We start from the raw sequence: 25,206 nt of genomic DNA on the forward strand, positions 1-25,206 counted from the left end.
GTATCGCTAAGAAAAAAAAAGGCCATCAGAACATCTCTACTCTTTAGCAATTGGCTGTTCACACACTGCCAGTAATTTAAGAGCTGAAACACATGCAGCTGCTATTTTTGGCTGGGATGTTTGCTTCATATCTCTCCTCCATTGTATCTGTACAAGTCTAGCCATTCTTCATCAGTCCCCCTCTCTGAATCCCCCTGCCAACACTAATCACAGTAAAGTGGTGTAAAGCCATTGCCTACATTCAGCTCATTCAGTCTAATGGGAGTCTGGCGGCTCTGGACTTGTTGGAGCCGGTCCCTGCAGTCTGGTTAGCTGCATTACAGCTCTGTTGAAATGTGCACACATCATTTTAGGTTTAAATGCCTGTGCCATGGCTTTATTCTGAAATAATTTATAGGCTCTTAGTAAGTAAATGATATCTGGGACCTTTTAACCCCATATGAGTGAGATCCCAGCCCAGAGTCTTTCTGTTGAGTGTTTCAAAATGTGGATTAAATTCAAAAGGGATCAGGCCTTTAGCTTTCGACTTTGGAAGAATCTGATTGAAGAGTTTAATCCTGTGTTATAGTCTGTCTTTCATGTAGTAATCTTTGGTAAATATTTTGTGCTTTTGAACTTTGTTTGTCTTACATTTATATATAGCTTCTTCGCTACTTATCTCAGCTCCTCACTCACTGAGTCGAAAATCTCTGCAAAAACTTATTTTTTTTTCATGTCAGGTTTTTTTTTATTCGTATCTCTCTATTATAAAAATGAATACAGGTAGCTCTCCAAATGTTTTTCTCTGCAGGCATAAATGATAGTGCTGTTTTAAAGAGAAGTTCCACCATGCTGAATCTTGTTGCTTTCCTGTCTTGTAGACATCGATGAGTGCCACATCTCCCCAGATCTGTGTGGACAAGGGAAGTGTATCAACACACCAGGAGATTTTGAATGCGAGTGCTTCGAAGGATACGAGAGTGGCTTCATGATGATGAAAAACTGCATGGGTGAGTGACAAATCCCTTCAAAACTGTGAAAAAACAAAACACGCACATCCCAGTGTGTCCCAAGTGGGTGTTGGATATTGCAGAGTAGAAAGAAATAGATCTGCACACCACACACATCTGCAACATTTAATTTTAATTTCTGTATAACCATAATGCCTGTACAAGTCATATGATATATTTCACCAAAAAATCATCATTAAATGATAATAAAGAATACATTATATGAGTATGAGCATATGAGTATATGAGCAAAAATGTACGAATTGAAAATATTGGCATAAAAAAAAGTTTATATACAAATCATGTATCCCCTATAAGTATAGTACTTTATACAGGTCTCCAGATTAAAAGCCATGATGTATATACAAAATGCATATAAAAACAATTAATATGCCACAATAGCTGCAAATCAGTGGTTGCAATGCAATGCAAAATACATTTCAGTATTACGCATAGACATAAATTCAAGCCACATATATGTTAAAAAAGTGAGTGATGAATCCTCACGCACCAACCACTCCTAAAAACACAAACGTTTAATCTTTGCTTTAGCTGGCGATGATTTGGTACAGTTACATGCAGAGGCAGCACTCTTTCATATGAAATCATTTAGTCTGTGAGGACATGGATGAGAAACTCGATCCATGCAACAACTGCTCTCACAGACCCTGTTAAAGTGGTCGTAAAGGTCTCCAAATACAGAGAAGACCGGCCACACGACCCCGGTCCTAATCACAACCCAGCCGTCTCCTCCAAGCTCCCTCTTGGGCCGTAAGCTCTGGATGAGGTGCTTTGGCTAACATGCCAGACCTGGAACTCACTGTTTAGATGGCTGATGTAATCTGAAATTTGCAAGCTGTGTGCGTTTGTATATGTGTGTGTGTGTGTGTGTGTGTGTGTGTGTGTGTGAGAGAGCGAGAGAGAGGAGAATTTAACAGACTTTATTTAAACCCCTGTGGGGTGTTGAAAGGGGTCTAGTCTGTGTAGCCCAAGTGTCGTCACAATCACAAAACTGCTCCATAAAGTCTTAAAAGATAATTGTTCTTCATTACATACTTGACCTGAATGTGAGGAACACACAATCAGCTGCCCAGCAAAATTATTTTTATGTGCAGCTAAGTCCTAAAGTTCTGCCGTCTGTGAAAATACTTAATACTCTGTTTCTGTCCTGGTCTGCCTTTGACGCCGTTTGATTAAATTTTTGGGAGAAATCGTACACACAAAATGGAGAGGCTCAATACTTTTGTTGGCTTCAAGCTGTCATTAGACCAAAATTGGCGCGTCACATTTACTTGCAGGCTGTGGCAAAAAAAGCAGCCAGGACTGGAAATAATGTGGGCAGGGTTGCAGTCATAAGCTGCTGGTACTGAAGGGGCTAGCAGGCTAAAAAAAACAACAAGTAGACGCTTATTTTCTTTATTTAGTCGTCAGTTCTTCGCATCACTGCCAACCATAGAGCTGCTGCTTGTATTCTTTCACCATGCAGTTACATAAACAAGGAAAAACTCCCCAAATAAAGTCCCACTATCTCCTTTTAAGTGGTCTCTCACTGTTTTGCAGGTCAAAGTGTAACCAAAATCAAACCGGTGATTGATGACAGGCGAAACAAATATTTGCAGAGACTGAACTCTAATATCTCCTTGTCTGCTTGTGTGTTCTCCCGCAGACATCGATGAGTGTGAGAGGAACCCTCTGCTGTGCCGTGGAGGCGAGTGTGTAAACACGGAGGGCAGCTTCCAGTGTGTGTGCCCCGAAGGACACGAGATCGCACCCGATGGGTCGGCCTGTCTAGGTGAGTGATGAGGTCATCGGAGAGATTTGGTCAAATTCTGAACTTTTTTTTCTTTCTCTCTTTTGCCCTTTTTCCTCTTCTTCTGCGCCTCAGAATGTAGCTTCTCCTCTTATCTTTCTGAGAGATGAAAGAAAGACAAAAAGGGTGAAAAGACGTTCAGTAAGTCCAGACGCTGTCACACAGGAGACAGTTCGAATGACAAATTAGCTCTGGATCATCCCCTTCCATCTGCCTCTCTTTCTACCTCTGTGTGTGGGCTCACTGGGGTGCTGTGTGAGGTGCAAGTTTGTCAGGTCCGCGTGTTTTAGAGCTCCAATGACTAATTCATGTCAACTATTGAATAAATTGCTAACTAATTGAATTATCGATTAATCTGCTTTAGTAATTTGATAAGCAAAAAAAGGTCCAGACTCTTTGATCCCAGCTTCTTAAATGTGGATTTTTGGGGTTTCTTTACTCCTTTATGACAGTAAACTGAATATCTTTAGGTTTTGGACAAAACAAGACATTTGCGGACATCATTTTAGGCTTTGGGAAACGCCTTTGGACATTTTTTTCGCCATTTTTTGACATTTTCTAAACATGTTTTACATTTTACAGAGAAGCAATGGATTAATCTAGAAAACAATCAACAAATTAATCAACAATGAAAATAATCATTCGTTGCAGCTGTACAATGTTTTTTGTGTTTTTTAAGACTCGGTCCACTTGGATCTCAAACATAGAGAAATAAAAAAAGACTTTATTAGTAGAGTTATTATAGTTATCTAGTAAAACAGTACTTTAATTTGTACTGTTAAATATTTTATTTGGGTCTTTAATACAATTCTTATTTCTTTGATTGTATTGTGCTGTAGCTTTTACTTTTTAGGTATTATTTTGTTGTATCCTTTAAAGGCGGGCTTTTTATGTGTCCAGCTCTCATTGGATGATTGACGTTGAGCTTCAGCCATCTTGTTGTGTATATAAAAGCACTTTTTTACCCATTCTTTACAATGTCTAAATGAAGAATGAAACATGTGGGGTGAATAACAAGCAGACTCCTCCAGGAAGTCAGTTTATGTTTATTTATTTTTACATTTTGGTTGCTTGAGCACCTAGATGACTAGAGGAGTAGCAGCACTATTTCCACAAGTACAAAAGAAGTCCCTGACTTTCCGTGCTTTCTCGAGTTTCCCACATTGAGTTTATGGTGTTAAGCTGATCATGCATTATTCACAGGGTGTCATTCTCATGACCTAATGCAATGTGTGAATGTTTCAGTCCATGACCTAATGCTCAAACACTGCCCCTCTTTATGCTCATTTATTTTCTTTATTGCCACCCAAAGTAATAAAAACAATGAAAGCGCTACAGAACACTGCCCACCTCGTCCCTTCTGAGACGATGGTCTTCATTATCTCTGGTGAAGAAACAAGCTGAAGTGCTAAAACGATTAAAATGACAATAAACTTCAGTTATACTTCAAATTTCACACAGATGGGTGTGATACAGCGTGTTTAATGACGTCAGATTCCTTGTTGGACTGTCCCATTTATCACCATTAAATCCATCATTGAGTCTATCATGAAACATCTGTCAAAGTTTTACTTGACCGCTGATGAGTGGTCTAAACTGAAGCTCTAATGGTTGCAATTAAGAGCGGGTGTAGACCTCAAATATTATCAATTAGTCAATCGACATAAAATTAAAAGGCAGCCATTCTGATAATGAATAATTGGTCTGTCATTCTTCACTAAAAACTCAGAAAATTGTTGGTTCTGATTTTTTCAAATGCGAATGGTTGTTTTTTTTCCAGTCTTTTGTATTGTTAAACTCAATAACAACATGTTTTACACTGTTGATCAGACAAACAAGGAATTTATATATATTATATATAATAGTCAACAGATTGATCAATAATTAAAATAATCGTGGCACCAGTCATAGGTCGGCGCCTTGCTAAATAGTACTTTGAAGGTAAAAGATATTGTAATATAAAATATTGAAATGTTGTGTAATCTGTCAGTCAGCAGCAACCACGTAAGTGTTAGCTGACAAAACGAACAACAATGTCGGCCTGCCGAGCAAAAGCCACGGTAGCTTTCCTAGTTGACAAACAATGGCTTACATGACCAGTGATGTTAAAAATAGGATTTTATGTAAGCCTAAATTACATTCAGTAGTTCTCTATTTTATCAATCTCCCTTGCCTTGTTTGTGTTTACATATGGGCCATGTGGCTGTTGTAATGTAAATGCTGCTCTCTGTTGGATAAGTCGCTGGATCTGCCAGTCATGATGACTGTCAAATGGTGTGCAGACTTGGCCCACTCTGCGCACCACAGCTGTACACTGGTGTGGTAATGGTGCTGACCCACATATTTCATTTACTCCATCCTGACTTGCATTTTATATTCAGAGATTTAAAACCATCATACATATATGCTGCTGGTACCTTCAGCTTTAAAAATGTAGACTGTCCTTATCATTTCCATGTCAGTTGTGTGTAAAAAATGTGCTTTGTTCTTTCACAGACATCAATGAATGTGATCTGAGTGACAGACTGTGCAGGAACGGCCAGTGTGTTAATATGATCGGCCGCTACCAGTGTTCCTGCAACACGGGATACAAATCTACAGAGAACAGACTGGAGTGTGTTGGTGTGTATTGAACGTATTACTTACTGTTTCTTTTCGGAGATGTTCCTTTTGTTTTTATTGAGGTGATCTAGAGGTTGAACGTAAGCAATATGTGTTTTTTCTGCCTCCCAGACATTGACGAGTGCACAATTGAGAACGGTGGCTGTGAGACTTTCTGCACCAACTCAGAGGGAAGCTATGAGTGCAGCTGCCACAGTGGCTACGCCCTGATGCCTGATCTGAGAAGCTGCACTGGTAAGTAGTTCTGCTGTTTCTTTGTCTGTCATGCTGTCATAATGCTGGTATACCAAGCTTCAGATCGTTCTGAATACTCCAACAGATTTTTCCACTTTTGAGACAAGCTGACGTCAGCTCATGATGATTTTCTTTACACAGTCGTCCGTTTCAGCCACAGGTGCTTACGTTATGCTAACATCGGGGCATGTAGCTACATGTACATCCTGATACACATTTAGTTAATTTCTCCCCAATTTCAGATCATATTTTTTCTAGAAAGTGTCTGGTTTTAAGATTTTGGTTTAAAAGCTTTTATTGGTTATTTTTCATGGTAGACAGTAAAGTGAGTACAAGTGTGCCAGCACAGACAGTATTTTGAACATTCAAGTTTGTTCTTATAGGGACCTTTAATACAAGTATGAACCAAAAAAAAGAGCATTACAAGTTCCCTTTAAATGCACTTTGGCTGTATTCATCAAAATGTGGCAACTAAGGAAAACTGCCTTTTAATGATGGGTTTCAGTCGTCAGAACATTTTCTAAAGACTGCACATGTGGTAGTGTTACAGAAGTAATTTAAAGGTTGTGTTTTGAGGGAGACATGATTTAAGAGGAAACCTGGTTTATGGAGAGTCGCTGCTGTTATTTGACTGGCACGTGTTCAAAGAAAATATACATTGGTGGACAAATGTGAAGACTGACCATTTCTTATTACGTCCAAAATGTCACTAAATAATATTAGATGGTGCTTATTGGTGATAAATTATTGCCATTTCTCAGTCATAGGATGTTCTTTTTGACCATGACAGTAGGCTTCATGTGTTGTTTATGTTGTCTGTGATTTGTCTTCCTTTAATTACCGAAAACAGATATACAGACAGAGATCAAGGCAGTACAAGGGTTAGTTTTTTTTGCAAACGAAGAGCTGGAAATTACTTCACCATAGCTCAGCATAACATTCATTTTATTGCACCAGCTGTGTCCTGAATTGACCTTGCAGATTTAGTTAATGAACTTGTATCCTGCCCTGTTTAGGAAAGTATAGGCTTTTAAAACTGCATGGTAAATTATACCTTAACATAAGCCTGCATTACTAACAACTATTACTGTCCTCTACACTTTGTCTGCTCCCTTTTCATTTCTGACACACCTCTCTATCTTCAATCTTCAGATATTGATGAGTGTGAGGAAAGCCCAGACATCTGTGACGGAGGCCAGTGTACCAACACCCCCGGGACGTACCAGTGTCTGTGCTTCGACGGTTTTATGTCATCTGAGGATATGAAGACCTGCCTGGGTAACGGATGCCCATTTTATGCCCGAAATGAAAACACTGCAGCAGCTACACCCTTGCTTATTAGATCCAGGGGTTTTTACAGAGATTTACTGAAACAACATAATGATCATCTTAAAGGTTATCCAAGATATGAGTCACGAGAATAAGACTTAATGACTCAGATCTATGAGTCTGTTTGTGTACGAGAACAGAGTCTAATGTTGTTGTTGTTGATTTACAAGACGGTGAACATTGTGTTAGTTGGGTCGAGCAGGGGAAGAATGCGTGACATTTAGACGTCTGGTTCCACTGAGTGAGAAAACAAAAACCTGCCATCAATGATGTCAGGACTTCTAAATGGTTCTGCAAACACATACTGTCTTATTGCTGTATTTTATAAAGTTAAACACACTTTAAAGCCTTTATATAGTTTGTGATGTAATTCCTCTGTGACTCACGTACATAAATCACAGCCTATCAAAACCTGTGTGGCAGGTCGAATCAACAAAAGCTAATTTGGTTTTATTCATTGTCATGAACTCTTCCTTTATTGTAGCCGTGTTTAGAAAATTAACATTCTTGCCCTGTCTTTGTTCCACTCGTCTTCTTCCCTCCCTGTCTAGATGTGGATGAGTGTGAGCTGAATCCAAACATCTGTCTGAGTGGGAGCTGTGAAAACACGAAGGGATCCTTCATCTGTCACTGTGATCTTGGATACTCTGTCCGCAAGGGCACCACAGGCTGCACAGGTGAGCGAAACAAACACACACACTGAGCATTCCTACCCACAACAAAACATCCTGTCAGTGGAAGAACGAGGATGTGAGTGAAAGGATGGTGAGTCAGTAGAGGGCTGCTGCTGATTAAGTAGTGGAGGAGGTGTGTGTGTGTGTGTGTGTGTGTTTGCTGAATTACAGGAGTGAGAGCAAGAGAGAGGTGAGAAATGAGAGGATACAAGGAGAATGTTGGGCTAACCAGAAGCAGCTATAACATTACTCACCCTCATTCAAGAGCTCCTGTCTGACTTGACGAGAAACACGCTCACAAACACAAATACGTTAACACACACATGCTCACATGTACAAGCGGCAACAGCAGCAGGAGCAGTGAGATCACTATCTTCTGTCAGATGCATGCATCTCATTGCACCTTTGTTTATTCCTTTGTTTCTCTTTCATTAAGTCTAGTTAAACATTACGTGATGGTTGGAAGAGTTCTGCAACACGTAATCACCTGAAACTGGTCCAGAACACATAAATACAAAGTCCAACCGGCTGGTCGAGTCCTCTTGCTCTCCTGGACTCACTTCTTGTCTAGCCAGAGTTAAGTCAGATTTATATGTCCACTTTAAAAGTTTCGAATTGAAGGCTAGTTTGGTCAATGATCTTAATCTGCCCTCTTCTTGCAAAATGAGTCAGACACACAGTCAGCAGCAGCACGTCTTCCTCCAGACGCAAATAAACAGCTTTTTCTGAAGTATGATTCAGTCTCACTCACTCGTACTCTTGCTCATTCTAATCTCATTAAAATGTCCATACAGTATTTTCCTTGTTTTGAGAAAGCTGGGGTCGCAGCAAAGCAGCCGGTTCTGATTCACAGGTTTGGAATTTCAGCTTGAGAATACCAGAGAACCAAAACACTCATTCCTCTTAGGCAGGCAGGATGTCTTGTTATAGACAAACCTGCTACTCTTTTTTTGGATTGGATCCCTTATAATCCCCAATATATTCAGATGAAAAATGCATAAGAAATTGGTTGCCATTGTCCAAATTCATTATGTGACCACGTTGGTATGCATGGCCTAAATCCTCTTGCGTGTGTGTGAGTGTTAATGAGTAAATGGTGCTCTCAAACCCAGATCTGATCCAGCTGTTGATGAAGCTCCCACAAGATATATTTCTCTGTTTTATTCCACAACACTGGGACCTCAGTGGGCAGGGTGTGAGTATTTGTATGTACACTTAAGTACTTTTGTGTCTTTGCGTGTGTTTTGGAAAGTTAGGACTGGGTGGGGATCTACTGGGGGAGTTTACAAGGCTGGGAATGTCTTAGCTTTAAGGAACGGATCAGGGTGAATAAGGGCTTATAAGTGTGTTGACGTTATCATGTTTCAGCTAAATGACAAAACTGTAAAACAATATGAGCAATTAAAACAAAACTATGTAACTTAAAAAGTATATCCCATCTCCAAAATTGCTATTTTTCAGTAATTAGAAACAATACAGTGTTTTTAAAATGATCTAGTAGAGATGGGAAGTTTAATCACAAGCTTTTTTAAAATACATTTCAATGGTTGAGAAGCGGTAAAACCCGTTGATAGATGTAGAGAGGGACCATGAATGAGAATGAATTTATGAAAAAAATGAAAATAGTGAAATGTGGAGCTACGAGGTTTGTGCCCGACAATAACAATATGGTGGCTAATGTCAACAAATTTGAGCTTGACATCACTGAGTCAGGCCTGGATGTATGTATGTATGTATAATGAGGATAATTTGATAGGAACTGGATTCAGTGTCGGAGCCGGGGCCCCATTTATTGCAATGAAATTTGCTCAGCAGCGCATGAACCAAAAGAAGTTCAGCTGCAATATATATAAAATGACCTGGACGATCGACGCTGCCTCTGCATTGCGTGGACTATAGAGCAGGCGCATCAGAGACTTCCGCTGGCCAAACATCTTACTTTCATTTAAGTGCTCTGCTAACTTGAATCGGGATAAAATGATTTAAATGTGCAGCTCTGGTAGACTTTCAAAATGTTATTGGACCAAATGGATAAAATCCCAATAGTGAAAAAGTCATTTTGGTTTCAAAACTTTGATGCCAATTTGACATACTGGCATCACAACTTCTGAATCTGTCAAGTGATACCATATCAAAAAAAAGACTTGTTCTATTTTTTTAGTGTCACAACCCCCACAAAATGACCCATTTCACTATTTGCTCTATTTAGTCCGATAACATTTCAGAGGTCTAGAAGAGCCTTTTGTAGTCTGTCTTTCATGTAGTGTCTTACTATCACTATTTAATGGTTCATACTTATTCTCTATATTTTTTAAGATTCATTTTTGCTTATTTCATATGTTCTTGTGTTTGTTTCTGCAGTCAAAATGTAAAGCACTTTGAATTGCATTTCATTTATTTGAAAGGAAAACCGCTTGTCAGTGATTAAACAAAGTAATGGTAGAGCCTTCAAATGCAGAGAAATGAGAATATTTAATATAGTGGTATTTATATTTTCTCACTTTTTTGCATTTGGATGGCTTCTTTCCTTTGGTCTTTTGTAGCATAATTGCGATTACTGCAAGGCCAGGGTGTCAGTAGGGCAGCCATGCTATCAGGCATTTATACTTCTAGTGAGACTGACAGACAGACAGACAGAAAGGCAGACAGATCAACAGACAGGCATTCACGTAGGCACACAAACCAGGAGACAGATACACAGCCAGGTAGGCAGATGTGTAATTCTCCCTTTTTATACTTTTTTGCCCTTTGTCTGTCAAACATTAGCTCTAGTTAACTCAGACCTCCTCTTTGACACCAGCTGTGACCGCTGACACGCTTCTCGCATGCAACAAACCCCTGTTTGCATTTTACATTTCCACATGAGAACATGTGTGTGTTTGTTGTGCTCTCCCTGTCATCAAAGGCTCGGGGAAATGATCTTTAATTCTGTCTGTAATCCAGGGAGATTCGTTTGCTCCCAGCCCTGATATTAAGCCCATCATCAAATGTAGTGTAAATATAACGTACCCTCTCCTCAGGAAGGACTGTAAACCAGCAGCGCTGATCTCTAATTGACAGTGTTTTGAATTACTACCCTCATGTAGACAGACACACAGAGAGGAGTGTGTCTCACTGGCTGATAAGTCCTAACATCTTGATCGAGTTCACAGCATGGCTTCCCCTTGATGTACAGAGACACACACACATGCACAAAGCAGTAACACTCACTCCTCAGGCTCGGGGCCAGGTATTGTGTTGGTCAGTTTTTCACAGGGTTGTTTTGGCTCATATTAGCAGGCGTCATTGTTGCAGCACCATACAGGCTTTTTCCATTGTGCCATGCAGTTGATCATGTCAGAAGGAACAAGAGCTGCAGAGCCACATTCACAGGGTCTTATCGCTGCCAGCTGCTTCACGGAGATCTGCATTGGTTACACCCTTCAGGATGTAAACAGCTTCATGGGCAGGGCAGATTTTAATAGTAGCCAATTTAATTGTTACCATTAATTGTTGTTCATTTTTTAGAATCCAGGGATGCATACATTATGTTAGCGCATATAGCGTGATATTGTTATAACCACATTATCTGTTAAGTGCCTCAATATTTCATCCATTGGCAGAGTTCAGATATAATTATAATGGTTTTGCCGTGAAGGAATGTTTATTTGTAGAGCTGGCAAATCATTGCCTTTTTATAGAAATTATATTTGGGAAAGATTACATTTCCAAAGTTGACATCTGGGGGTGGTGAGAAAACCAAACATGAGCATTAAAAGGGCCTCATATGAGCGGTGCAGTGTCTGTGGGCCTGTGGGTGAAGAGGGAAATCTTTGCCTAAAATAACCTCAGAAACACTAGTTGAGACAGAGCAGACAGAACAAGGCCTCAGCATTAGGATATCGTTCTCCCGCTTTGCCTCTTTTATTGCTCTCTGGACAGACTTGCACGATGAAAATCCAGAGACGGGGTCTGCTCATTAAACCTCCGCAGGAAGGCTATTAGTATCAGAGATCATGAGAATGTCTCTGTGCCTTCTGCTCTGAAATACATGAGTGAAGACAGTGACCCAGAAAGACTTAGTCCTGTCGTCTCCTGCTGCTGTCTTTATGCAGTTCAAACGAAGCATCAACTCACTCCACAATGCCAAGAACCCCACTGGAACGAGAATGCAGACCCAAATCATCAGACCATCAGAGCAACATCTATTTTTTCTTTACATGGCTTCTCGTTTGTTTTTGTCAGATGTCAATGAATGTGAGATCGGAGCCCATAACTGTGACAGACATGCGACCTGCACCAACACAGCTGGAGGCTTCAAATGCAACTGTGCCCCAGGATGGATTGGCAACGGCCTCAAATGCACAGGTAAACACGGTCAATAAATGACTTGATTTAAATAATATATATATATAATCTGTAGTATCTGATAGAAGAATCAAACATTACTGGGATATTTTGCCGACATTCAAGACTTCAGAGGAGAGAATATCTAGTTGTTAAAGAAATGTTCGGGATTCAACACCTAAGGAAAAGGATATATATTTATTTTCCTTCTTGTCATGACAAAAAATAAAGGGGAAATACATCCATTTTTAAAATTCATACATGTTATTCATATGGTCTAACACATTCCAAAAATATTAGTAAATATGAAGAACTTTCTCCCAAATCCAAAAGCTAGGGTGCTCGAACTTAAGTTTGTGTGAACTGTGATGGGGTATAAAGTCTGGAGCTACTCCATAAAGTTAATTGGGAAAGATGTTACAGATGAAACTAAGAGCACGCAGCACTATATGGGTATATTTTCTGCTTCTGAACTGAAAAAAATACAATGGCTTTATTAGGCTAATTTAAGTTTAAAAAAAGGAAAAGAAAAACATTGTGTGGGTCTACAAAATCAGGCTCCCAGTCACTTTCTGTGGAGCAGCCACAGACTTCTGATATGACTGCTTCTCTGCTTTCTGGCTTTGACAAAGGCTAGCTCATGTTCACAAATATTGATTGAACTTTTCTAGGCCATGGAAATAATATATTGGAATTCATAAGTTAGGTGGTGTTCCTCTTTACATTTTGCTTAAGGTTGGTCTGAAATGACCCAAATCAACAATGAGGTGATCATATCAGGTATTTCCTGTGTAGCTAACATGCAAGAGCTAACAGTATTCTTTGTGCTTTATTATAATGCACAGCAACACATACAACAGTGTTTCCCCTTTAAGTGTACAGCCTGGCAGGCCACCAGGCCAACAGGAAAGCCCGACTAGACCAAAAATAAATTAAATGCCAAAAATAACGCCATTCCAGTGTTTTTTCTGTAAGCGACGGCGCACTGCAGAGAAGTGTCTGTGGTTAGTTCACTTGTCTGTGATAACAGCAACACAGTCATGTGTCTGTTGTCTAAACTGCTGAAGTCACTTAAACAGGTGAAGTGAAGATAATGTTTTCAATAGGCTAATGTGCTGACCAGTTTTGTGTTTATGCTTTTAGTAAAGTAAACCAGATAATATTCGGTCAAAACAGATCACTGATGCTGTTTTTTCTCTCACTGTTCTCTATGAAATTTACTTGTTTTTCACCACTTTTGAAGAGGGAAATAACAGGAGTAACAGGGGAACCAGGTTGATCATGGATGGGTTACTGGAGGGGCCTACTGAGCACAGGCCCAGGGGCCCAAAATGTCAGATGAATTTAGAGTGTGAAATTGTGATAGCTCCCCCTCAACCCTCAACACTGGTCTATCTGCCAGGCCGAGGCAATCAACCAAGGGGAAACATTAAGCATCTTGGTGCTGTTAATGCTTCTGTGTATTAGTCCACAACTGAAAAAAGCCCCCAACAAATGCACTATTTACCCTTGTCTGTGTAACCTCTGTTAAAAACCACAATGTCCATCTGTTTTATGGACTTAGTTAGCCTTTTTTTAAATGAAAACAATATATTTCTGAACCTTTTTTTAAGATTTATGTCTTCATTTGGAATAAATCAGCTTGTGGCTGAGTGCCACAGACATGGTAGAGTAGTCATGAAGTTTTGAGCGATGGACTAATGCATTTGGTTTTGTTATTTTAATGGCTTTTGTTAACAATTAGAAAAATATGGAATATCACCAGCTGCATCGTTCCCTCAACATTTGGATGAAGTAGAACCACCTGCAAACATGTAATTGCTTTTGGATTTTGTTTTGTTTCAGACCTGGATGAGTGCTCCAATGGGACGCACATGTGCAGCAACAACGCCGACTGTCTCAACACCATGGGCTCATATCGCTGTGCGTGCAAGGAAGGATTCACTGGAGATGGATTCTACTGCTCAGGTCACACATCCTACACCATGTTTTTGGCATTTTAAGAGATACACATATGCATTGTGTGTTTACAGACTGTGTTTGATCACCACTACAGACAGTGATGAGTGTGCAGAGAATGGAAACCTGTGTGAGAGTGGCCACTGTCTGAACCTGCCAGGAGGCTACCGCTGTGAATGTGACATGGGCTTTATCCCCACTCCTGACGGCAAGGCCTGCGAGGGTAAGACAACACAATACTTCTATTCCTGACTATCTCGGTTCCAGACTTCTGAATTGGTGCCCGCTTCCTGAATTATGTTGAGTGATTCAAAAAGGTCTGGTGTTGCTCTGGTGAATGGTTGTTTGTTTTCCTGTTTGGAGAAACAACTAACCCAAACAGATGCTGCCTTCAAATGGAACTCATGAGATAGTATTTTGGATGTGGAAAGTGCACAATATGCTCAGCATTTAAGTGGTTTTGGTTGTGAGAACATTTCGAAGAGATGGACAAAAACAATGGATTTTGCCTTGGTCTCTTTTCAGATTTATTTGTTGATTTTGTTTGGTGGTTATCCCCTTTTCTGTTTTTGTGAGAGGGTTAAATTAGCAGACAAAGGCTGATGAAAACCTTGTGATCATAACATCTGCTAGTTTGTGAACGTTATGTCAGATAATCTGTTAACTCCCAATGAAATGCCGCCTGTCTCTCAACCATAATGTAGATATTTTTATTTAGCTTTTTTATGCAGTCTACTTTTACTGGTTTTTTCACCTATTTTCACTCCCATCATCTATGTGTGTGATTGTGCAGTGTAAGAAAATATCACCGGTAACAGGACTAACTGTAAATAGCAAGTTAACATTAGTCTGCAATAGTCAGCCTGCTTACTTAGCCAGCCTCGGTCTACTTAAAGGGATAGTTCACCCAAAAATGAAAATTCAGTCACTATTCACTCACCCTCATGCCGAGGGAAAGTTGATTGAAGTTTTATGGTCCACAAAACACTGCCAGAGATTCATGGAGACAAAGCGTTTATTTAAACAAATGGTGACCAGGACTTAAAAAAAAACATAATAAAACAACAAAATGTCTCCATAGTTCTTGTGCGAAGTAATCCAAGTTTCCTGAAGCCCCAACGTGCCAAGTTATTTTGAAAAACATCACTGGCATCACATTTTTAGCCTTGTTGTAGCCTGTAGCTCCAAGTGTGGGAGCCACATTCATGTATGCACACGCTACCTGCACGGCAGTGTTTACATGTGTACACTATCTGAGTGCCAGTGTTTACATGCTACCTGGAAGTCTCCCCGACACACAGTAGTTTTAAATCTGACAAAGTGACTTGTTGCTCTCTCTCTGTGGCTAAAAATATGGCGCCATTCACATTTTTCAAAACAACTTGGCATGCCGGGGGCTTCGGGACACTTGGATTACTTCGGATAACAGTATGGAGACATTTTGTTGTTTTATTATGTATTTTTTAAACCTTTGAACCCTGGTTACCATTTGCTTCAATTGTTTGTGAGATGAGTACAGTGCCTTTGCAACCCAAAAATAGCAGATTTCCTTGACCTGAAGTACAAACCGTGATAACATCTATAGGTGTGTCATATTCTACAGGTTGAGAGGATAAAAAGAGAGGATGGTGTATGGTGTATATGCCATCTTAGCTTTTTTAAAAATTCATCTACATTCATATGTATGTATCTTTCTATTGAAATTAGCCAAATGACTGGCAGTCGGAGGAGGAAGTCTTGACTGTGATATCTACTGTCCTCGCCCCAAGAGGTTCATTGTCATCAGACCAGAAGCCAATTTGTTCCAGGATTTGATGGAGTCTTGCACTAAAAACTTCTCTACATTGTCTTATCCTTATTAGTTGGTTCATGCTTACTTTTTGTATAAAAGCAAATATCTTTAATAATAGAGCTTGTAGGTAATCAGTGCGATCAACCATCTTTCTACCACTATTTCTGTTGTGCATTATGCAACAACCTCCGTTGATGACTCATCCTTGCTTACAATGGTTTCACCCAAAACCAGAGAAAATATGGGCTGGTTAACTAGACAGAACCAAGGTTTCAAGAATCCTGAACTTAAGTGGTTCAGGAACCAGAGCTTGTTGGGTGGCAAAGGGGTATCAGACACATGGTTGACTGGACTTATGTGCTGTCTTGACTTAATTAAACATAGCCGTCTTTCCCTAGTGTTGGTTTTATACAGTTAAGAGTGACAGTAAAGAGTGATGAAGTTGTTTGAGTTTATCTGATGCAGAAAAACTGTGAAATGGGTGAAAGGAATTCTTATTTAGAAATCTACACAAAAAAACTGATTGCTTACTGAAAGTGTAAACTGTGATTGCATGAAACTTTTATTGTCAATATAGACTGCATATATTCTCTGCAGACCTACAAAGGATACATAACATGCAGCCTGAATCTAAAAGTAATTTCTTACATCCTACTGGCTGCATGCAACTTTCAGACATATCCCTGGATTTATAACCTTCAAGATATGCTTTCATGCTATCCAGGCTGGCTGCGTTGAGGAATCCCATAGACTGTAGACCTTTTTAGGAATATCTTATGTAGCATTTCCATAAGTAGAATAAAATATGAAGTTGACGTAAGATTGTATGTAGGCCTAAATAACTAAGGAGGAGTCTTGTATGAGTCCTGAGCTGAGCTACTGTAGAGTTGACATATGAGCACATTTACGACCGGTAGCAGACGAGTGTGATTCATGCTTCCAGTGATAAGACATTGCTGGATTCAATTGAACGAGCAGACTGACCTCGTTGTGCTGATGTGTCAAACATCCTGAAATAACCTGTCCAGTCCTCCCTGCCTCAGCTCAGGCAGGACTGGACAGTAATGACTTGTGCAGAGTGTAATGATGTGGAAGAGCACAATTTCATAACCTTGGCTGCTGCTCTGATCGTGTATGTGTGTGTCTGTCTGGATATGTCTGGGCATTTTTTTGCCCCAGAACTGTCATTCTTTAGCAGAGGTGAGCGGCCTTCACTTCCTATTGCTGGCTGCCAATTTTCCACCATGATCCCATGATCCGCTAATCCCTCACAGCTGGGCCTCTCTCTGCCTCCCTCTCTTTATCATTCTCTCTCTCTCTCTCTCTGTCTCTTTTGCAGACATAGACGAATGTACCTTTGCTGACATCTGTGTCAATGGACGCTGCCAGAATATCCCAGGACTCTTTAGATGCGAATGTAACATTGGTTATGAACTGGACAGGAGTGGAGGCAACTGCACGGGTAAGACAAGTCCAGCTGCCTGCCCTAATAATGCTCTGCATATGCCCCAATGAGTTCAATGAGATTTGAAAGAGTGTAAAAGAAATAGAGCAACAGCAGTGAAGCGATAAATATATCTCATGTTCTCTAAAATACTCTCCTTGGTGTTGTGGCAAATAATGAAATAATTGCTTTGTCTGTCTCTCTCAGATATCAACGAATGTGCAGACCCAACCATCTGTATTAATGGAATGTGTGTCAACATCCCTGGAAGCTACCACTGTAACTGCCCTCCGGACTTTGAACTCAACCCCACCCGGGTGGGCTGTGTAGGTGAGACTCAACAAGTTATCACCACACATTGTTGGTGTTTGATTTTGTGTTATATTTGATTTGATTTGATTTTGATTTATTTCAAACATGTAAAAAAGAAAATAGCGAAAATTATACAAAAGCAGACAGACAAAAAATGAATATTTACAGACAAAGAAAAACATGAAGCAAACGAAACGGTCAAACACATGATGACTTGATTTACATATTTGAAAAGGAGTCAGAAGAAGTAAAAACTTATTTAATCCCACCCCTTCTCCATAAATCACTGAATTTTAATTACAATTACAATTCATTTAAACCTTTACTGTAATTAATTAAATATATACACATGCCCACATACTCAAAATCAAATATCTAGGATTTTTCATTATTATTTACAGAAAAAAGAGGAAGATAAACTAGGAAAAAACTAAATATTTAATAACCAAATAAATAAACAATAACCCCTGTAAACACCTAGTGAGTGTCAAACCCCCTTTCCATACCTGTTTATACGTTATTTTAAACAAAAACTTTTTCTTGTGGTACAAACACTATACGTTTTGAAATTAAGTTTTTCCCTTAAATTGTAACCACCCTCTCGATCACTGAATAATTTTTTTATTTTTTCTGGTATAAGGTCAGTTTTAGCCTTAAACATTATTTGTGCTGTTTGAAATTCCACAAGATCTGTAAATTTTAATAGTTTTGACTGTAAGGATAATGAGTTAGTGTGATCCAGATATCTGACATTGTGAATGAACACACACCTGTACACACCTGTATGCCTGAACACCTGTGTATGTGTACAGATACTCGCTCTGGAAGCTGCTACCTGGATGTTCGTTCCCGAGGAGATGCATCAGAGAGTTTGGACTGCTCCAATGAGATTGGAGTTGGTGTTTCCAAGGCGTCCTGCTGTTGCTCCCTGGGCCAGGGCTGGGGCAATCCATGTGAATCGTGCCCATCTGTCAACTCAAGTGAGTCAACCCATCATTATTTAGACTTTGCATGTATTATGCATGTTTATTTTTAATGTTTTGGTTTGTAAGTGAAATTTGTGACCTGCCAAAACACTTTTCTGGTCATTATTTACCACGATAACTCAGGAACAGGGGAGACATTTGATCAGATACTGAATTAGTGACACTAATCTTGAGTTTCTACTTTGAAACTGCTGATTGTATAGATGTTTTGTGTTGCACATCATAGATGTGATGAGATGTTTTTAGAATTTAAAGCTTCTTTGCTGCAACATTTATATGTGAAACATTGTCTACCGTTATGGCTACATGTCAGTATAGTAATAACTTCCATTTTGCCCCAAAATACAATGAACACTTTTTATTAAATTCCTTTAAAGTCTTCATTATATTAACTAAACGTGTCTGGCCAGACATAGATGCATTCAACTGTGAAGCGGTAATTCTACTTCATTTTATTAAGCAGAGTTGTCTTAAAGTTTCAGTCTCTACTCACAACACAGTCCTCCATCACTTAACAAGTAAAGATGTGAGCACACTTTGGACAAAGTAATTTCAGAGTCACTGGCTTTAATCAACAACCCTGTCAAATCCTTCTATTAGTTGTTTAGCCCCACAGTGCGAGTTAGCTGTTCTGCCAGCACACAGACTACATGCTGCCTGCTCCTATCATGCGATGAGTGTGTATTTGCTGTAATTGTTGTTGCTGGTAAAGATGAGACAGCTTTGTGCAACTTACTTGAAATTACCACCAGATGGTCCAAAACATTACAGGGAATGACTCATCCATTTCAGCTCGAGGAAATGCTTGCTTCTATGACGAGAACAAAACCTTTTTCTTTTCGTTTTGTAATTCTGAGAAGCTGCAGTCATGTCTGGTCCACCGGGCTCTGTGGATAACTCTGAGATCTGAGATGGAAAAGCAAAACAGAGGGTGACAGGAAACTTCTTTGGAAATGCGACCTAACTCAGCGTCTCACCATCAGCAGATTGTTATGGTCAAATCCTGCAATAAAGCGACCTCGACTGTGGTTTGTGTGGTGTGTTATTGTTGCTTGTTAATGTGATTTGGTGCTGTGTTACAGCTGAGTACAAGACGCTGTGTCCTGGAGGAGAAGGCTTCAGACCGAACCCCATCACTGTCATCTTGGAAGGTCAGACAGCAACATGATATCATGTGTCAGGTTGCTCCTGCCTTACAGGCACTCACACACACACACACACACACACACACACACACACACACACACACACACACACACAGCTGAGTGTTTCCTTCCTCTCTCTGGCAGACATCAACGAGTGCCAGGAGCTGCCAGGCTTGTGCCAGGGAGGACAGTGCATCAACACCTTTGGCAGCTTCCAGTGTGAATGCGCAAGAGGCTTCGCCCTCAACACAGAAACCAGAGTCTGTGAAGGTATGAGACACATGTATTTCTATGCACATGAACACACAGGTGACCTCTTCCTCTCTCGCTCTTGCCCTGGGACGTTTCAGTGGAAAGGAAATTGAGTCCAGCCGTCGAGGCCTTCGAGAACAAATGGAGAGAGGAAAAAGCACTGAGAGCAAAACAGACAAAGAAATATTGGACCCGTTTGTCCCACTGCAGCTCATTCTAGCTCAATATGTCTCTGCTCTAGTTCTCCGTCTGTTGCTAACCCGGCAAAGCTCAGTCAGGATGATGAGACAGCTGAGCGCCTAACTGTGTCCAGAGAAGCGGGGCTCTGATGTGGTCAGCCCTCTCCTCAGGGAAGTACACTGAGTCCCCTGTAGACAGGCCAGAGATGACGAAGGGAGGGAGAGACGCAGGAACGAAACATTGGAGGAGAAAAAAAGATAGATAAATGAGAAGGGTGTTTAGAAAAGAGAAACACGAACAAAGAGAGGAGAGGAGGGGGCTGAGGGTTAGACAATGACATGTGGCTGGCGGCATTTTAATTAGCGTGTGTTTGTTGGCCCAGAGAACAAAAGCGGGTGTTTGCTCCATAAAGTCCAGGACTGCACATCCTCTGTCTCTAGTCAATCAGCAGTTCAGCTGTTAGCTGGGCTGGACGAAGCCAGCTCTGTGTTCGCTGTTTGGCAGTAATGTTGGTAGAGAAAGAATTTTAGTATAGAGTATTGCATGTCATTATAAATGTATGTAATTATATACATGTATCTATATAATATAAAAATAAGCCATTAAAGGGTGGCTCCATTCTTCCTTTTTTGTATTCTTTTTAGGTTTTTATATAGTTCTGTAGCTTTTCGGTAGTATTCCTGATGTATTCAAATTTCAAGTCAAAATTTGGGTTAAGGTATGTGTGTTTGAGCCTCAAAATGCTATTTTCCCAACCCCTTTGAAACACTTTTCCAAGTGTTTTGACATAGGTTTCTGCACAAAGTCACTGTAACATTGAGTCACATACTGCTGTGGACACTATGTAGCTGTTTCTGTCAGTAGAGTCTGGTGGCTTTCAAGAGAACATAGGCAACTGCTTCAATTCCCGGTGAGACTACAGAACAGCCAACCTTCGTAGCCACTGTTTTGTTTACTGTTGGTTTGCTGTCTCTGGGCTTTTAGATCAGGTTGTTTTTTTAAGTCATAAGTTTTCAATAAGTAAAATAATTATTCTGTGGCACCTCAACTAAGCCGGGTTTCCCACACCCTCATTTAATTGTGGCTGCCCGCCACAATTAAAAGATCTTCTGCCACAAACAGATTTTCTAGTTTTGCAGATGGAACGTTCATTGGGAGTGCTGGTGAATTCATTTTGCAGGGTCTAAACTGAGTCTAACTCTGCAGCAGCTGCTCCTTTCGTCCTTCGTTCTGATCAGCTCTGATCAGCTCTGAACAGATCGACAGATAAATTATCAATCCTGTGAGTCACAATCTGCTGCTGAGAAAATAAAGAACTCATGGAGAGCTCCACCTGCACTACAGATGCATAAAAACCTCTGAAAGGGGACACAATAATACAAAGGGATGCGCACATGTTAAAATGAAAAAAGAAAATGTGATTGATTAAATTGATTGCTGGCTGTCCCTGCTGTTTATATTATTTAATTTACCTTTATTTATACAGGTAATCTCATTGAGATACTGGATGTCATTCACAAGAGAGACCTGTTTCGGACAACATACAATATAACAACAATTAGTTACAGACAGGCAGATTTATCAATACAGTATATACAACATTTAAGTTAAAGTGCCTAGTGGAAGCAGATTAACAATACTAAAAACAGGAACAAGTTTCTAAAGATGCGTTTTCCAGTGCTCTTAAAATAAGTGTAAAGTCCCTTTGTGGGATCAAGCTGGGCAGCTTCAGATACTGCTGTAGCGTGTTCCAGGTTGAAGGGGCAGAGTAAGAAAAGAAATAAAGGCCTGGGAGCATAGCCTATGATTACAGTGTTTGCATGACATGTAGGAGGATAAATATGTTGGTAGCAGCCCAAGGATGGATTTGTAAATGAAATTGTACCAGTGCAAAAGTCTAAATATTGATAATGATGACCAGTTGACCAGAAATTACAAAGTGCAATGGTGAGTGAGCGGTTTACAGCCAATCATGAATCTTAATGCTCCGTGATAGACGGCGTCCAACATCTGTAGAGAGCTGACAGAGGCGTTCATGTAAACAATGTCACCGTAGTCAAGAAGAGATAAGACGGTTGCAGCAACAAGCCATTTCCTAGCGTTAAATGAAAAACATGATTAGTTCCTAAAGAAGAACCCTAGATTTTATTACATTACACACACTGTAATTCTGTGGGAAACACTGTAAAGAAAAGTAAAGACTCAGTATCCTGTATTCATCAAAAAACGAACTGATTTCTGTCTGTTCTTCTCTCCATGTGCAGATGTCAATGAGTGTGAACGGCCAGGCATCTGTGGCCCAGGTCAGTGCTACAACACCATTGGGAACTACACATGTATCTGCCCTGTGGACTACATGCAGGTCAATGGAGGGAACAACTGCATGGGTAAGTCTGCATGCTGCACTCTCATGACTGTATCGATGAGCAAAGTGGTGGTAACATGCAAGGACATTTTAACTTTCTGTTTCTCATAAACACACGCAGACATGAGGAAGAGCTACTGCTACAGGAACTTTTACTCTGATAACGGGACATGTGACGGAGAGCTGACCTTCAATATGACCAAAAAGATGTGCTGCTGCTCCTACAACATTGGTCGTGCATGGAATAAACCCTGTGAACAGTGTCCTGTGCCCAGCACTGGTGAGGTCTCAAACATTCTAGCACATATTTGTGTAGAAAATTTAAGGAACTAAAAATGAGGTATTATAAACTCGTGTCATATGTCCACTCAGATGACTTTGCGATCCTGTGCGGCAGCGAGAGGCCCGGATATTACATTGACATCTTCACTGGACGGGTCATTGGTATGATTGTGCCTTTCAAAGGTTGATGTGCTGAAAAGAAAATTTTGTTTTGTTCTCATTTAAACCCCTTGTCTCCTCCTCGTGTGCTTAGATATCGATGAGTGCAGGGAGATCCCAGGTGTGTGTGAGAATGGAGTGTGCATCAACATGATTGGCAGCTTCAGGTGTGAGTGCCCCATTGGCTTCATCTACAACGACAAGCTGCTGATTTGCGAAGGTAAGGCCTGTGCTCCATTAAAATTCTGCTGAAAATTCTGCAACAATGTAAAATTCTGTCAGTCTTCTCAGATTTTTAAACCAAAGTCAGTCTTTTAATATTTAATCATTCTTTATAAAAGCATTTCAAGTAGATGACAGTCTTTGAACACCTCTGTCCCTGTTGTCGTTAGATATTGACGAGTGCCAGAATGGACCGGTGTGCCAGCAGAATGCAGCCTGTTTTAACATGCCAGGAAGCTACCGCTGTGAATGTAAACCTGGATATCGCTTCACCCCCACTGGACAATGTCTAGGTAAACCTGTGTTGGTGTTCAGCTATGGCTTTTAAGAGGAGACACCTGAGGTGAATAGGGCTTAAATGTTTAACTTATAGATATCACCATAAAACTTCCCCAGTTGATTACTGGGGACATATAAGAGTTAAGTAGGTAAGACAAATATTTTTTTATATCACAAATTTTCTGAAGTTGTATGTTTAAATGTGCAAATGGGGCATCTAGTTGAATCTGTGCTATTTTGCATACATTCCCAGAACAGAAGTTTAACCATTGGATAAAGACAGGTTCAACATTCTTGCTTTACTTTGTCGACAAATTAGAGTTAAAGGTTTTCACTGAGGGAGTTTCGGATATCTCTTTTTGTAACTTAATTCATCAGAGAATACAGTCGAGAGCCATAAAAAAAATCTATTTTTGACATGTTTTTGGTAATAACATTTTTAGATAAATCAGGCAATAAATAATATGTGAACACATCCCTTCATACAAATCCTAAAAATGTAGATGTGAATAAAACTGGAAAGTTTTATGTATATAAGTGCCACAAATTTAAGAAAAACTAGTTTCAAAAATTATATATTGCAAAATTCATTACATTTTTTAGACAAAAAATAAGACATGAGTGTAAAATAATTAACTAATATATATCCCCATGTTCCCGGTCCAGTTAATTACCCATATGAAGACAATTACTTTCGTATTAGTTTTATAATTTATTTTTAATTTATGTCTGAATATGCAAATGAGGCATTATCTACCTAAATACGTGCCTTTTGCAAACATTTCTAAAACAGAAATCTGAACCAAAATAAACACCTTAATGTGAATTCTGGGCATTTTCTTTTATTTGTCTGAAAAAAGACATGCGATGAACGCAAAATAACCCAAAATCTCAAAATTTACTCGTGCATGTTTTCACCTGGTGGTGTCCGCAGAGTGTGTGCAATTCCTTTAAAAAATCTGAAAATGTCTTTAGTTCAGCTGTATAAATATTAGGAATTTAAAGTAAGTAAACAGTCTTTGAATTTCTGAGGTCTAAATTGCCACAAAATTTGATCTAATTTTATTTATCCATGTTTTAATTTCTTTTTGTCAAAATAAGTCGAGCTCTTCTGCAAGAAGGTTACAAATCTTTAAACCTACCACCTACCCTGCCTTCCTTCATACTTACCAGAAATGCTTAAATTAAAAAAAAGAGTCTTTTTTGGTTCAAGATTGTCTTAAAAAGCATTACATTTAAGTGTGTGATACCTGTGGATCTTCCTGTGGTCTATGCTTTCGTGCCTCCCCAAAGTATTGTATCAAACCTAGTCATATGAAACTCTTTGAACTGCACATTCTTGCCAGTCGTATGCCAAAGATGAAGCTCCAGAGGCAGCGCAATGACAGTTGGGACTGAGGAGGAATTCTTCATGGTGGGCTTGCTTTTAAGGAAGAGAGAATGTGAAGCATGTGTTGAGCTGTTGAACATGTGCTGCTGTATATCTGAAACACGTCGCTGTCAGACTGGAGAGTCTTCACCGATAAGCAAAATGTTAAATCAACATCCTGTTTTGCTTCCTGCTTTTCCTGCAAGTCCTAAAAACAAAATAGTCAGACTCCCGAGAGAGAAAACTGAAGCAGAGATAATGATGACCTTATGTGTGGAAAAAAATAGTGATTAATAAAACAGTAATTTGAAAAAAATATAGATTTATATTATATTAAATATTTAAGAACATATTTTTCACTTTAAATAAATTACAGTGAGGTTATTCTTGTATCATGCAACATTGTTGTGCCATTATGCAACAAAGTTAAGGCCTGGATTGTTTTGATATCCCCAAACAATAGCATAGTAGTATAT

General features: G+C 39.7%; 1 protein-coding gene across 1 annotated transcript in view; it reads left to right on the top strand.

The window, feature by feature from the left end:
* Positions 1-25,206, top strand: part of fbn1 (fibrillin 1) — a 90,723-nt gene that overhangs the window by 38,226 nt on the left and 27,291 nt on the right. The window contains exons 27-45 of the mRNA XM_042492016.1: positions 861-989; positions 2,656-2,781; positions 5,296-5,421; positions 5,533-5,655; positions 6,808-6,933; positions 7,536-7,661; positions 11,883-12,005; positions 13,830-13,952; positions 14,041-14,166; positions 17,075-17,197; positions 17,387-17,509; positions 18,304-18,471; positions 19,560-19,628; positions 19,767-19,892; positions 22,319-22,441; positions 22,541-22,699; positions 22,792-22,863; positions 22,955-23,080; positions 23,253-23,375. Coding sequence (XP_042347950.1) covers positions 861-989; positions 2,656-2,781; positions 5,296-5,421; positions 5,533-5,655; positions 6,808-6,933; positions 7,536-7,661; positions 11,883-12,005; positions 13,830-13,952; positions 14,041-14,166; positions 17,075-17,197; positions 17,387-17,509; positions 18,304-18,471; positions 19,560-19,628; positions 19,767-19,892; positions 22,319-22,441; positions 22,541-22,699; positions 22,792-22,863; positions 22,955-23,080; positions 23,253-23,375 — 2,340 coding nt within the window. The remainder of the gene's footprint in view (positions 1-860; positions 990-2,655; positions 2,782-5,295; positions 5,422-5,532; positions 5,656-6,807; positions 6,934-7,535; positions 7,662-11,882; positions 12,006-13,829; positions 13,953-14,040; positions 14,167-17,074; positions 17,198-17,386; positions 17,510-18,303; positions 18,472-19,559; positions 19,629-19,766; positions 19,893-22,318; positions 22,442-22,540; positions 22,700-22,791; positions 22,864-22,954; positions 23,081-23,252; positions 23,376-25,206) is intronic.

The sequence above is a fragment of the Plectropomus leopardus genome, chromosome 1 (genome assembly GCF_008729295.1).
Source record: "Plectropomus leopardus isolate mb chromosome 1, YSFRI_Pleo_2.0, whole genome shotgun sequence".
Taxonomy (NCBI): domain Eukaryota; kingdom Metazoa; phylum Chordata; class Actinopteri; order Perciformes; family Serranidae; genus Plectropomus; species Plectropomus leopardus.